The sequence below is a fragment of the Pyrus communis genome, chromosome 8 (assembly GCF_963583255.1).
Source record: "Pyrus communis chromosome 8, drPyrComm1.1, whole genome shotgun sequence".
In the NCBI taxonomy this organism is placed as follows: domain Eukaryota; kingdom Viridiplantae; phylum Streptophyta; class Magnoliopsida; order Rosales; family Rosaceae; genus Pyrus; species Pyrus communis.
This window is the reverse complement of record NC_084810.1, coordinates 23,724,759-23,740,453: the sequence shown is the minus strand read 5'-3', so window position 1 is coordinate 23,740,453 and position 15,695 is coordinate 23,724,759. Positions and strand designations below refer to the sequence as shown.

At 39.3% G+C, this 15,695-nt stretch overlaps 3 protein-coding genes and 2 pseudogenes across 3 annotated transcripts; all 5 read right to left on the bottom strand.

Annotated features, from left to right (window-relative positions):
* Window positions 1-1,081: 1,081 nt before the first annotated feature.
* Window positions 1,082-2,005, bottom strand: LOC137743186 (UDP-glycosyltransferase 87A1-like; annotated as a pseudogene).
* A 417-nt stretch (window positions 2,006-2,422) lies between these two features.
* LOC137742221 (UDP-glycosyltransferase 87A1-like) lies at window positions 2,423-5,843 on the bottom strand. The gene is made up of 2 exons (XM_068482018.1): window positions 5,382-5,843; window positions 2,423-3,475 (listed from the first exon to the last, which is right to left on the bottom strand). Exons 1-2 carry the CDS (start codon window positions 5,824-5,826, stop codon window positions 2,598-2,600), a joined length of 1,323 nt encoding a protein of 440 aa, XP_068338119.1. The 5' UTR covers window positions 5,827-5,843; the 3' UTR covers window positions 2,423-2,597.
* A 111-nt stretch (window positions 5,844-5,954) lies between these two features.
* Window positions 5,955-7,156, bottom strand: LOC137743185 (UDP-glycosyltransferase 87A1-like; annotated as a pseudogene).
* A 1,226-nt stretch (window positions 7,157-8,382) lies between these two features.
* Window positions 8,383-11,236, bottom strand: LOC137741301 (UDP-glycosyltransferase 87A1-like). The gene is made up of 2 exons (XM_068481024.1): window positions 10,744-11,236; window positions 8,383-9,561 (listed from the first exon to the last, which is right to left on the bottom strand). Exons 1-2 carry the CDS (start codon window positions 11,234-11,236, stop codon window positions 8,687-8,689), a joined length of 1,368 nt encoding a protein of 455 aa, XP_068337125.1. The 3' UTR covers window positions 8,383-8,686.
* Window positions 11,237-12,539: 1,303 nt separating this feature from the next.
* Window positions 12,540-15,652, bottom strand: LOC137743550 (UDP-glycosyltransferase 87A1-like). The gene is made up of 3 exons (XM_068483467.1): window positions 15,196-15,652; window positions 13,710-14,210; window positions 12,540-13,626 (listed from the first exon to the last, which is right to left on the bottom strand). Exons 1-3 carry the CDS (start codon window positions 15,650-15,652, stop codon window positions 12,707-12,709), a joined length of 1,878 nt encoding a protein of 625 aa, XP_068339568.1. The 3' UTR covers window positions 12,540-12,706.
* Between the last annotated feature and the right edge of the window lie 43 nt (window positions 15,653-15,695).

The window sequence follows — 15,695 nt, the reverse complement described above, 5'->3', positions numbered from 1 at the left end:
TTAAAGTTAGTAAAACTAAAGAATAATATTACGTAAACTAAACTTGCAAACTAAATAATGCTTCATTAATAAAAAAAATAAACATGTTAATCAAAACTTAATAATAATTTAATTATCAACTTTCATTTTAGTTGATTAAATTTAGTCAACAAGTGTAGTCACTTTACCATTATCCAAAACTAAAATGGATCCACCTCTTCTCCTTCTCCAGCAACCTTAGATCCCAATAGGTTGACGGAGAACAACACCATCTACCTCTCCAATGGAAACTCCCACCTCGATCTCTTCGTCAACATCGTGACGACAAGCTCCCGCAAGCCTGGGCCTACAACGTGCGGAGGACCCAACGGGTGGAGCGGAGGAAAAGGAAAATAAAATATTAAAGAGAAAAACCTTAGGGCTGATTTAGTATTGTTGTGCTTTGAAAAAAAACTATTTATGTTGTGTTGTGAGAATAAACTTATTTTTGCTACTTCACGTTTTCAGTTTTTTTTTTCACCCAAAACTGTGAAAATAAGTTATTTTTAAGTGTTCACCAAACACCTTTTTGAGTTTATCTTTTTTTGATATCCACTTTTTATAAAAGCACATCAATACCAAACCAATACTTAGTATATCCATTCTCGGTACAATTAAATAAGAAACGCGTTTCTAAGAGCAATAGACAAACAACAGCAATCCCAAATATGTAACTAGATCCTCTATGGATTCAAGGGATCTGAGCACACTAGTCAATGCATTCAGGCTACTGAAATTTGATCCAACGGTTACAAACAGAGAGCCATTCTGAAAGTTATAATAATTGTAGCCGTTGAATCAAATTTCAATGATCAGGATGCATTGATTAGTAGGCCCAGATCTTTTTGAATCCGAAGGGGATCCAGTTCCCCCAAATATGAATATCTTCAACACAATATCTTAAGTTTATAATATTTTTAGTACATGTAACAAAACCAAACTGCCAAAGAAATGAAATCCTCACTCATATTGATACCTCCAGCTATAATTTGTATATAGCCATTTGTCTCGAAACGCAAGCAATCATGTCTAAGAGATACCATATTCATCCGCTTCATGGCAATTAATTATGTCCTTGTGAAATATCCTTAAGAATAGCATCAAGGTTTCTATCAGATGAGCCACCATTAGCTATTGCACCTCGACAAACCTCTTGAAGTTGTTTGGCTCTTTCCCTCAAATCCTTCCCCTCCTCGCTTTCCACATCCATAAACTTTTTCACAAGTTCTGCAATTTCCTTGCTACTCACAAGAAGTTCGACCCCCACCTTCTTCTTCACCCGGTATCCAATCCTCTAATCTTCCACAATCTGCTTACCATTGGGAATTTGATCCCAAGATATTGGACAAGTAAGAATTGGAAGACCAGCATAAACAGCTTCCAAAGTTGAATTCCAACCACAATGCGACCAAAACCCGCCAATCGAATCGTGACACAACACCCTCAATTGATCACACCAAGGCACCACCAAACCCAAATCACCAACACAATCTCTCAACTCAGAAGCATCTCCACGAGCCACCCAAAAAACCCTAACACAACTACTTTTCACCCCAGCAACAATTTCATCCATTTGGGATTTCGAAACCGAGAGGAAACTTCCCATGGAGATGTACAAAACAGACTTTTTGGGTTGAGAATCTAGCCAATGCAGATAATCCATGTCGTTTTGATTAGTGGTAAGTGTTTTCGAAAGTTCAAAGTGAGGTACGGATGGGCCAATAGGGTAGATAGGGAAAGCAAACTTGGCTTTCAAGGCTTCAAAGACTTGCGGATCAAGCTCGTAGACTGAAGTGAACAGAAGATACTGTGCTTTCTCTACAGCTTGAGAAACTGCTTCAAGGACCTTGGGGACGACATTTTGATGGTCTGCAAAAAACGCTGGGGGTAGATCTGCAACGCTTGTGGTGCTGACTCCAGGAATGTATTCTACTATCTCATCTCCACGCTCTGTAATTTTCACATAACATTTTACATCGTACAACATTATTATATTGTATATTAACCAAGAAAGAATGTTTTTTCTTTTACAAAACCTTAAAATTTAAGATCCTCAAAATTATAGAGCATACATATAAGAAAAGTATCTGCTATATTACAGTTGAGAACAACTAAATTAAATAATACAAATTGTTCATAACAACGTCTTAAGCTAGCAAATACATCGACTTGTTTATAAATTAGAGAAAGGCTGTACACAATTTATTCAAACTGATACAATTATTTCTGGTATATGAATAAAATATTAAGTGTCTTAAGTATATGAATAAAATAATACAAAAAAAAACTAACGAAAAATGTCTAAAAACTTTAGTTTTAATTAAAATGACAAATAAAGGTGTAAATGAATAGTACTAGAGGGATTTTTCAAGGTAAAAATATCATTAACGTTAAAAGTGAACAGTACCAAGAACGTTTCATTAATATTCCTTAAAATATAATATATTGTCTTAGGCTAAGGAATAATCTAATGTTTTTTTTTTTTTAAGGTATATTTTCATCGACGCACCAGACAAGTCACTACAAGCTTTCACCGTCTTTTGAGAACCTGTAACAAGAAGTTTCAATGTGCTCAATGCTCATGCATAGCTCTGAGAAATGTCTCTAAGGAAGGCACTGATGTTCGTTTGAGATGATCCGCCTTCGTCAATGGCACCATGGCATATCTGCTTAAGTTCTTTGGCCCTTCTCCTCATCTCTCTCCCTTCATCATCCTCCAAATCCATAAACTTCTGCGCCAGCCCAGCAATCTCCTCTCTTGTCACCAAATGGTCCATTTTGTCCTCAGCCTTCCTCACCCTCCACCCAACTTTCCAATCCTCCACAATCATATTACTAACCATGCCTTGATCCATAAGTAACGGAAAGGTCAGAAACGGGACACCAGCAAAAACACCTTCCCTAACTGAGTTCCAACCACAATGTGTCAAAAACCCACCAACACTAGAATGGCACAAAACCCTCAACTGCTCACACCAAGGGACTACCAAACCCATGTCGCCACAAGCATCTTTTAACCTATCCGTTTCCCCACGAGCCACCCAAATGAACCGAACCCCACTCATGCGCAAACCGACTGCGATCTCATCCATTTGGGCACCTGAAAAAGAAAGAAAACTTCCCAAGGAGATGTACAGAACAGAGCTGCAAGGTTGAGAATCTAGCCATCTTAGATAGTCGATGCCAGCACTCGGGTGATCGTTAGATTTGACGTAGGGTATTAATGGACCAATTGTGTAAATGGGTAGTGAGAACTTTGATCTTAAAACGTTGATGACTTGGGATTCAAGCTCATAGATGGAGGGGAATAAGAGAAATTGTGCTTTAGGCACCCATGAGAAATCTTCGTGGATGTGGTGGAAAATGCTTGGGGAGATTCGATTCATGAAATGAGGCAGGTCTGCTAGTCGTGTTGAAGAAACTCCTGGGATGTAGTCCACACGTTCATTGCCCCTCTCTATAAACACACAGGAGAGCATAAAAATTAGAAAACGAAATGGAGGGCACAAAATTGTGACCCAAGTGGTGAAAAATTTTCTTAATACAAACTGAACTTTGTGGTTAAGACTTAAGCATGCTCGATCTAGTCTAAATCGAACTTTGCATCCTATTTTTGAGCAATTTAACGAATGTGTCCATCACGTGCAAGGATGAAAAGGTCATTTTAAAACGAAGTTTATTAATTTATTTTCTAAATCATGCTTGAAATGACCATTTTACCCTTCTACACACCGGTAAAACTTAAAAGCGAACAAAATTAGGTTGTTTAAGTTTGATTTGGAATGACATCAACAAGAAGTTTAAACCATAAGGGCATTGTTAACATACATTGAGATATGACCCGAAAATTAGGAGAGGCTACAATTCTTTTATTTTATTTATATACAAGCATAAGATTAGGGAGGAGTATCCCCCACGTGACCTAATAGTATAAACCACTTGCAATTAGAATGTAGCGATTTTGACGCTCATATTTTATTAACATGTACCCATAAGAATGTACGAGGCTAAAAATGCGTGTTAACTTACTACTTAGCCCAGTGGTACTTTTCTTTTCATATCGCTAAATATCTAGGCTTTCGACTTTCTAACTATACTTATATAGCTACAATTTCGGATCAATCTATATTGATTGACTGCCTCCATTATCTTGTTGCTAGCAAATACCACTATGCAACAAGATACTTGGAATCCTTGCGAATATAGCGTGTGTGCCACGAGTGCTCTGTTTTTGAATCATTAACCAATTTGTTTTGTAACTAATTGTTTATCTTCCATTACACTAAAATCTATTTATATATTACATATACACACTAGTATAGGCTGGATAGCTAACTAAAATAACTAAAATCAGCACCAAAAAGGAAAGAGAGAAACAAAAAGACTTTTTAGCCAAAATGGTCCATGAGATTTGCATAACACATCACTTTGGTCCCTGAGATTGAAAATAAATAGAAATACTCATTGAGATTGTCCACTATCCATTATTTTGGTTAATCCGTTAAAAACTCCGTTAAGTGTTCCAGAACTTTTAGTCGGAAGTTTGGGCAATTTTCAAAGCTTCGTAACTCAATCATTTCTTAACTAAATTCGACCCATAATATATCAAAATAAAGATAGGAAAGTGTAGAACAAGATTCTACCTATTTGGAAGCCCAATGGTTGCCAGAGATGGTCGGAAAATGGCATGAAAGTTGACTGGTCTGCGAAAAAATTGGAAACTAGCCGGAAACTGGCTAACTGGCCCTTTTTTGGCCAAAAAACGGCTCGAAAGTGACTGTCTTGGTCTCCAATTAGCCACTTTTGAGTCGTTTTCCGACCAAACCACGACGAGTTAGTTGACTAGAAAGGTACCATTCTCTTCACCCGTCAAGAAGTATGATTTTCATTTTTGAATCACTCGATTTCATTGAGTATTGAAGAAATTATGAATGTTTAAAATTTACCCAGCTTTCGGCGAGTATTCCAGTTTTTCTGCGGACCAGTCACCTTTCAGGCTTTTTCAGCCATCTCCGGCAACCATTTGGCTTTCAAATAAGTATAATTTTATTCTGCACTTTCCTATCTTCAGTTTGATATATTATGGGTCGAATTTAGTTAAAAGACGATTGAGTTACGAATTTTTGAAAATTACCCAAACTTCCGACAAAGAGCTCCAGGACACGTAACGGAATTTTTAAAGGAATGACCAAAATAATGGATGATGGACAATCTTAGGAACCATTTCTATGGATTTTCAATTTCAGAGATCAAAGTGATGTATTATGCAAATCAGGGACCATTCTGATTAAAAAGCAAAACAATAAAAGGAAAATATTAACAATCAAATATGTTACCCGACTCAAAGTGACGAAGACACTTACCTAACGAGTCAACCGGGTACTGCCCATTTTCCGCGAAAAGATCAAAATGTTGGAAAACGGAGAAAAGGGACGCCGGCATTGACCAAAACGACGCCGCCGGGATACTCCTCCGGTTCCCGACACGGACAGCCCAAGGCAGGAAAGTATCGGCCACGATCAGGCTCGGAGGCGGCTCGAGCCGATCCATGAGCCGCTCGAACGGGGCCTCCATCTTGGTCATGATGGCGTCGATGAAGCCATCCATGTCGGCGGCGCGGACCAGCTCCGACGGGATGACGTTGGGAATCGTGGCGAGTCGAATGTTGTCCGGGGTGGCTTCGGAACCGATGAAGCCGAGCCACTCCTCCGTGACGACGAAGGTGATGAGGATGTCAGGCTTTTGTGAAGTCAGTAGCTTGCAAAGGTTCATCATCGGGTTGATGTGGCCCCGACCGGGATACGGCATGGCCACCACGTGGCAGATAGGGGGTAAGAAGTTTTAAACACTTTCATCACAAACGTCATCAAAAAGTTGAGTTTTATTTGACAGAAAAAAGAGAACGAAACAAAGGCAAACGACAAAACAAGAAATGCTCAATCCTCACGCACGCCCTCTGCGAAATGTCTAATGAAGGCCTTGATGTTGGTATGAGATGATACACCTTCTGCAATGGCATCATGACATAACTGCTTAAGTTCTCTGGCTCTCCTCATTTCCTTCCCTTCATCATCCTCCAAATTCATAAACTTCTTCACTAACCCTGCAATCTCCTCTCTTGTCACCAAATGGTCAATTTTATCCTCAACCTTCCTCACCCTCCATCCAACCCTCCAATCCTCTACAATGTGGGTACTATTCATTCCTTGATCAAATAGTATAGCTAAGGTTAGAAAGGAAGCACCAGCAAAAACACCTTCCGTAACCGAGTTCCATCCACAATGACTTGAAACACCCCCTGGCACAAAACCCTGAATTGGTCACACCAAGGCACTACCAACCCCATGTCACCACAGATCTCCTTTTTCCTATCGGTTTCCCCACCAACCGTCCAAATGAACTGAACGCCACTCTTGCGCAAACCGGCTGCAATCTCGTCCATTTGGACGCTAGAAACTGAAAGGAAACTTCCCATGGCGAGGTGCAAAATGGATGCAGGAAATTAAGCAAGGGTTGGGATAGAACCTAGGAATCGCTCAACCAAAGGCAACGGAGCTTGCTCAACCTCGCTAATCGTGAATTCGCTCACACGATCAAGCCAAACGCTTTTGAGAAGGAGGAAAATACTCTCTTCGGTTGCACAAAGCAATATATTTGTAATTAATCAAGTCTCCCAAATGCTTGTATTACATCATAAGAGACTCACAATAATCTAGATGAACTTAACTAATTCCTAAGTAATTAAAATAGACAGCCGTTATTATTCCCAAAGCGTAGTAGTGGTCTTCAAATTGTTTTCTTCAAGGCCTGCCTCCCGCATAAAAAACTGAGCTACAAGGTTTAGAGTCTAGCCATTGAAATAGTTGGCATCACTAGTTACTTGGGTAGGGAGGTCATTTTGCTCAGAGCAGGGTATTGATGGGCCCATAGTGTAAATGGTTAGTGATGATTCTGATCGTAAAATGTCGATGGTTAGGGTTTCAAGTTCATAGAAGATGGCAGAGAATAGCAGGTATTGTGCTCTAGGTCCCCAGGAAAAGGAGTTAAGCAAAACGTCTAGAATATTTCGGTTGCTTTCATAGATGAACCTAGGGAGGTGCGCTAGTCGTGTCGGAGAAACTCCTGTAATGTAGCTCATGTTAATGAAAATGTAGAATTATGGAAAGTAATCCGAAGAATGACTTTGAGATACGACTTGAATCGTTTTCTTAAAGTGTTATTTGCCCATACTCGAATGAGTTTGCTAAAGGATTATTGGCAAATCACTTCCAAGATACAACAAAGTATGGAATATTCGATTAGCAAAACCGAATTATATTCCTTTAGAAATAACTAGAAAGAAATTGTATGAATGTGATGGAGAGAGAAGAGAGTAAGGAATGTAGAAATAAATTTCTGAAATTGTGTATGAAACATTATGCCACAAACATGTATTTATAGACATCAAAGTACCTATTCATCGAGCCCTTTCATTTTAGTTGAAGATACACAACTCTTCTTAATAGTGTTTACCCAAAAGACATGTCTTCTATTTAATATTTTCAGAAAATAAATTTTGATTATTTATATTTTTTTTAATTCTACTCATACAATTTGAGTAAACATCATGTCTTTTAACTAAAAGTTGTAACCATTCAACTAATTACATTTGCTCCGCACTGCAGCACCCTTTATCGTACACACACACGATGCACAATGCAGCACCAAATCATATATCTATATATATATATATATATATTCTTGAAATATTCAACAGCTCACACGTATATTTCCCTGATCCGTTAACAATGCCAAATTGTTGTTTTAAGTAGTAAAGTTACACAATAAACAGGAAATCTTAAAACGAAATGTTAGACATACAACACGAGGATGTGTTACTGTCATATACGTAAATCTATTAGTTGACACTCACTAATATCTTAAGAAAAATGTTCTCTTGCTGCACGTTGGCTCAATTCAACACTACTGTCATCAGAAGTTGTGGTAGCGACACTGAGAAGATGGCACTCTCACATGTGATGTGATAAAACCAAATTGCAGTGTGCAATCTTCTCTTACTTCTTGACTGTATCCATATATGGAAGCTAGAACTTAAAAATAAGTCCTCCAGGGATTTTAAAGCTTGCAGCCGCCATGCCTATCGCTTTTTATACAGTTTGGTTGTGCCAGACCCATTCAAAGTGAAACAGGAAACACCCTCATATGAAACATAATAAGAACATAATTCTCAAGAAAATTGGAGTTCGGAAAGTTCCCGAATTCCAATTTTTATTACTCCTCAAATGAATTTGATCCCAATCAATTAATATAATCGGGAACCAAATTGATCCAAGGTTTGGTACAAACTAGGGTCCCAACCAAACTGGAAACACCCTCATATGAAACACAATTAAGTATTTTAAAGTGCCGATAGCAGCCCCTTAAATAAAACCAAAAGTGCAAAACCAGATACAAACAACAATAACAACAACAACAACAAAGCCTTATCTCACTGATTGGAGTCGGTTGGCAAAACTAGATGCAAACATTCCACATAGCTGAGAATGCACTTGAAGTACAACCCCTTGCACCGACACTTTGTATTTTCATTGACGCACAAGACAAATCACTACAAGCTTTGCACCGTCTTTTGAGAGCCAGCAACAACAAGATTCAGTGTGCTCAATGCTTATGCATGGCCTTGAAAAATGTCTCCAACGAAGGCATTGATGTTCGTTTCAGATGATCCGCCTTCTTCAATAGCACCATGACATATCTGTTTAAGTTCTCTGGCCCTTCTTCTCATTTCTCTCCCTTCATCGTCCTCCAACTCCATGAACTTCTGCGCCAGCCCAGCAATCTCCTCGCTTGTTACCAAATGGTCCATTTTGTCCTCAGCCTTCCTCAACCTCCACCCAACTTTCCAATCCTCCACAATCATCTTACTAACCATGCCTTGATCCATACGTAACGGAAAGGTCAGAAACGGGACACCAGCAAAAACACCTTCCCTAACTGAGTTCCAACCACAATGTGTCAAAAACCCACCAACACTAGAATGGCACAAAACCCTCAATTGTTCACACCAGGGCACTAAACCCATGTCGCCACAAGCATCTTTTAACCTGTCCGTTTCCCCACGAGCCACCCATATGAACCGAACCCTACTCAAGCGCAAACCGCCTGCAATCTCATCCATTTGGGCACCTGAAAATGAAAGAAAACTTCCCATGGAGATGTACAGAACAGAGCTGCAAGGTTGAGAATCTAGCCATTGTAGATAGTCGATGCCAGCACTCGGGTGATAATTAGATTTGATGTAGGGTATTAATGGACCAATTGTGTAAATGGGTAGTGAGAATATTGATCTTAAAACGTCGATGACTTGGGGTTCAAGCTCATAGATGGAGGGGAATAAGAGATATTGTGCTTTAGGCACCCATGAGAAATCTTCATGGATGTGGTGGAGAATGTTTGGGGAGATTCCACTAATGAAATGAGGCAGGTCTGCCAGTCGTGTTGAAGAAACTCCTGGGATGTAATCCACACGATCATTGCCCCTCTCTATAAACACACAGGATAGCATAAAATTTAAATAACGAAATGGAGGGCACAAAATTGTGACCCATGTGGTGAAAAAGATTCTTAGTACAAACTGAACTTAATTTGTGGTTAAGCATGCTCGATCTAAACCAAATCGAACTTTCTATCCTAATTTTGAGCAATTTAACCCATGTGGACATCATGTGCAAAGATGAAAAGATCATTTTAAGCCGTATAAACTTGTTAATTTATATCTTAAAACATGCTTGAAATGAATGTTTCACCTTTTTACTAGAGGCACACACTGATAAAACTTAGCAATGGACAAAATTAGATTGTTAGGTTTGATGTGGAATGAAATTAACAAGTTTAAACCATAAGGACGTTGTTAACATCAATTGAGATACGACCCCAAAATTAAGGGAGACTATCTAGAAATCTTTTATTTTATTCACGCAAGCCTAAATTGAGAGGAGTATCGGCCACATGACTTAATGGAATGAACCACTTGCAATTAAAATGTAGCGTTTTCACACTCCCATCCCATGTAATTAATATGTACCCATAAGTGTGCACGGGACTAAAAAATGTTTGTTAACTTACAACTTAGTCTAGTTGTATTTCTCCTTTCATATATCGCTAGATATTCAGGCTTTCGACCTTCTAACTGTATATATACCTACAATTTATATATATTACGCAAACGATAGTACTATTCGCACATCCTTTTTTACCTCCACACTCATTGTGAATTTAATCATTGATCTTCTTTAATTCATTTCATCTGACAATCGAAAATTAAGAAAGGTGTATGAAGAATAAAATTAAGTGTACAAATAACATATATACTAGTAAGGTTGTATGCTAACTAAAATCAGCATCCGAAAACGAAAGGAAGAAACAAAAAAAAGAAAACTAATGAAAAGAGATTGAAAACTTTGAGTTTTAACGATAATGACAAAATAAAAGGTAAAATGAATAGTACCAGGATTGACTTTTTAATATGAAAATATGATTTTTTGTTAAAGTGAATAGTACCGCAAATTTCATTAAAACTCCCAACAAAAAAAAAAAAAAAGCAAACATCGAAGGGAAGAAACAAAAGTATGAAACATTCTTCAGAACAATCAAATATGTCGTCCAAAATAGAAGTCTAAGTGACAAAGACACGTTCATAAAAAATATAGTGACAAAGGCACCAACCTAACAAGTCAACCGGGAAGTGCCCGTTTTCTGCTAAAAGATGAAAATGTTGGAAGACGGAGAAAAAGGACGCCGGCATCGGCCAAAACGACGCCGCCGGAATACTCCTCCGGTTCCCGACACGGACTGCCCAAGGCAGGAAAGTGTCGGCCACGATCAGGCTCGGCGGAGGCTCGAGGCGATCCATGAGCCGCTCGAATGGGGCCTCCATCTTGGTCATGATCGCTTCGATGAAGCAGTACATGTCGGCGGCGCGGACCAGCTCCGACGGGACAACGTTGGGAATCGTGGCGAGTCGGATGTTGTCCTGGGTGACTTCGGATCCGATGAAACCGAACCACTCCTCCGTGACGACGAAGGTGATGAGGATGTCAGTCTTTTGTGAAGTCAGTAGCTTGCAGAGGGTCATCATCGGGTTGATGTGGCCCCGACCGGGATACGGCATGGCCACCACGTGGCAGACAGGGGATCTCTGGTCTCTGTTGGAGATCATGTCTGGGTTTAAGAAGAAGACGACGTAACTCTGACTTAATACTTTTTGTATAATATTTTATAATATTAGCATGAGAATTAACGTCAAACTGTAAGATGATAGAGAGTACATGAAGAGTTTCGTTTTTTAGGGAGTTCCTTTAATATTTCTCTAGTGCAAAAGGCAAACACAAAGGTCACCTCCATTACAATTAATGAACATCCTCCAAGATCACATCGGCTACATAGCGGGCTAGACGATGGCAACACTATTGGCTTGACGATTGACATGTGTATAAGAAGTTGCAGCGATCCTCCGAGCCAGGTCTTTGGAATCTTCAATAATACGGCCAATTGTTGACGTATTAATGGAAGAATCCTTCAATGCCAAGATGATCTTAAGCGAATCGCTTGTGATGGAACAAAGGCGATTATAAGTATTTTCTCGATAAATCGTTAATTTCTTTGTTTTGTATGAATAATTAAATAATTTTATATTAATTATTTTATTAAATTATGATAAAGAGAATAAACACTTTCATTATGATGTTCATATTACAAAAGATGTTGCATTAATGAGGAAGGAGAACTTTCCTCTTTAATAAGAATGAGCTCTTCAATAAGAATGAGAAATAGTATACTATCCTTCCTAATATTACTTAGAACGTTAAAAAACTTCTTTGTTCAATTATCTATAGCATGTCAAGTTCATTTTTTTTTCTTTGTTAGATAGTGTAGATGTTATACTGCGAAACTTTTCAAACTCTCTTAAAATCTTAGAAAATTTCAATTGAATATATCGTCTATTAAATGTGTGATTCATGTTCACATAGTAAATACTGAGTTAGGTATGAACACTTCAAGCGAACAAGTGCATGGGCAGATCCACGTAGAAACCAATGGTTCTGGACACTCTTAAGGTCGGAAAAATGCTAGTGAAGGTCCTCTATGGACTCTTTTAGATGTCTTAGTATGAAATTTTTTTGTGTAAACCATTTAATGAAATGCATGTTTGACATATCTCGATACCACTCTGCAGGACTCATCGACATCTCTCGACAAGATGCATCACTCCGCATAGAGTGTTGACAACACTTGGTAGATCTCAACATCCACGTAGCATGCCTCAACGAAGAACGATAGGCACACCAAGTGCTCCATGAAATGTCCATGTGAAAAAGAAAAAAAAACCTAACAAAAATCTGCACGTTGTGTGCTATCTTTGTTAAAAAAAGGAGGATCTTTACACTGAACTCTCGAAGTTAGAATTATAAATCTGCCACTGAACAAGTGACTACAAGTTTTAAACACTTCCATAAGAAACATCAACAAAAAATTGAGTTTTATTTGATAGAAAAGGAATTAAGAGCACACATTGGAAGGAAACTTATTTAGATTCTACACTATTTTACATACAAGATACAAGGCTAATTTGCATACTGAACGTCCAAGCCCATGTAGATATATACCACGCACTGCCGTGTTAAATGGATCATGGATGAGGAACTTGTGTCTCCATTTGAAGATTGCAGGTAGCTTTGCCAAGATCCCTGATAAAATCATCAAGATTTGTATCAGATGAACCTCCTTTCGCAATTGCCCGGTGACACAAATCTCCGAGCTCTTTCGCTTTTCTCCTCATTTTAATCCCATCACTGCTTTCAGGGTCCATAAATCTCTTCACAAGCTCAGCAACCTCTTCCCTTGTCATCAACCTTTCATCATGTACCTCTGATTTAACCCTCCTGCCAATCTTCCACCCGTCAACTATTTGCCTGCTGTTCGGAATTTGGTCTAGAAAAAGAGGAAAAGTAAGCATTGGGACACCGGCAAAAACAGCTTCTAAAGTCGAATTCCATCCACAATGTGACCAAAAACCACCCACAGAAGAATGGCACAACACTTTCAGTTGCTCACACCATGGCACCACCAACCCCATACCATCACTACCGCTGCAGCTCTCACTCAATCGAGCCGCCTCCCCCCGCGCAACCCACAAGAACCGAACCCCGCTACGTTTCAGCCCGGCTGCGATTTCATCCATCTGCATGTTTGAAACAGAAAGAAAACTCCCCAATGAGATGTACAAGACAGAGGCTTTTGGTTGGGAATCAAGCCATTTCATATAGTCAATGCCATTGTCACCAACTGACACACAGGAATTCTTTCCAAGCTCCAAGTAAGGTATGGCAGGACCAATTGGGTACACAGGGAATGGGAATTCCGCCTGTAAAGAGTGGAAGATTTCGGGTTCAAGCTCATGAAATGAAGTGAACAGAAGACACTGAGCTTTTGGAACCCATGAAATGCATTCCAGAGCAAGCTTCATGACTTTCGGGTCGGTTCTTCGAAACACTTCTCCCAGGTCTGCTAAATCAGATGAAGAAATCCCTGGAATTTGGGCTCCAGAATCTATCACATATAAACAGAAAATCCAATTTCCATATTAATTTCAATTTGTGTTATATAAATATATATGCAAAATATTTACTTACCAAAACATTCAAGTGGGATGTCCTTGTTTTGTGAGAAAATATTGAAACGGTGCAGCATTGACAAGAAAGTGGCTGGCATAGTCCAGAGCAAGGCCACCGGAATATTCCTCCGAATCCCAACCCCGACTCCCCACCGGACCTCTATATCAGCAATGACGGCTGTGGCCGGCGGGTCGAGCTGGCTGAGGAGGAGCTCGAAGGGAGCTTCCATCTTGGTCATGACAGCTTCGTAGAAGCCAGGGAAGTCGGTGGCTTTTAGCCGCTCGGCGGGGATGACGTTTGGGATGGTGGAGAATCGGATGTTGTCGGGTTTTGGGTCGAAGCCGATGAAGCTCAGCCACTCTTCGGTGATGATGAAGGTGACAAGGAGTTGAGGGTTTTTGGAAGCTAGTAACTTGCAGAGGTTCATCATGGGGTTGATGTGGCCTCGGCCGGGGAACGGCATTGCCGCCACATGGCCGACGGTAGTTGAGTCAACGTTGAAGTGATGCATTAGATGTTCTACTTTGATACTTTGATACTTTGAAAAAGAGAATGAGCTTATGGCTTATGGCTTTAAGAAGAGAAACTTGGCAATATTTTAAGACTCCATTAAGCACTCATAAATAATATAATATAACCTATATGTTAACCTATACGACAATGAGACAGGATTTCACTCAGGAAAATGATAGGTAGGCCGACTATTTAAATTAAATTTTATAAATTATATGACGTGATTGTTGATGATTGGATTATCATTTAAATATTCATTTACGTGCTCATTTTCACTTAGTGATACATAATTTACAAATTTGGTCTAAAATGTTAATCCACCTAGCATTACTCTTTCACTTAACATGCACTTATATTGTTATATATTCTAATTTATCATGCAATAAAGTGAGTATTGATCTTGAACTAAAAATTCGTGAGTTAATGTCTCTAAACTTGTTATAATGCATAGCAATGCTCCTTTTTGATTAACTCCATTAGAACTTTCATCCAAAACAAAGGGTTTAAAGAGAAAAAAAAAATAGATGAGAGTTCTAACAGAGTTCGCCAAAAGTATAATTGCTCGAAATCATAACAAATTCAAGTACGATTACTCACGGATTTTTAGTTCAGAAAGCAAAGCTCCAATTACAAATTCATAGACAAATACTCACGCATTTTTTGTTCAGAAATCTAAGCTCTAATTAGACCAAAGATCAAAGACGATTGCTCCAATTAACTTAAAAATAAGTCATATTATCATGCATTTCAAGTTTAAAATTTCTTATATAAGTAGTGTCATTCTCGTCGAAAGTTCTTGGAGTTTAAATTTCTCGTATATGAACAATATATGAACTTAAAACGCGATCATATTATCATGAAATTAAAATTTTTCATATAAAAGTGCGAAATTAGCTTAAAAAGCTGAGCATCAAAGTTGTTTCTCGTCTGTGAGGCATTTTATCATTCATCTTAACCAGCCATATTCAACCTAAACAGAAAACAAATATACCTAACAAATTCAGCTCCCTATTCCGGAAGAGGAGATGAAAAAACGATGCCGATGGAGTCGAAAGAGAAGCCACCGGAATATCTCTCCGGCGGCCGGTTGGAACCGCCCAAAGAAGCTCGATGTCGGCTATAATGGTGGCCACTGGAGGCTGAATTTGATCGAGTAATCGTTCAAACGGAGCTCCCATCTTTGTCATTACGGCGTCGTAGAAAGCGGGATAGTTAGCCCCGCGGACTAGCTCGGACGGAAGGACGTTGGGGATGGTGCTGAAGCGGATGTTATCGGGTTTCGGGTCGGGTCCTATGAATCCAAGCCACTCTTCGGTGACGACGACGGTGATTAGAATGTCGGTTTTCTTTGCGGCTAGTAATTTGCAGAGGTTGATCATGGGGTTGACGTGGCCTCTGCTGGGATACGGCATCGCCACCACATGGCAGACTTTGGAGGTGGCGTCCATTTGTCCTGAGGTGGTGCTCACCACGACACCACCTTTTATAAAT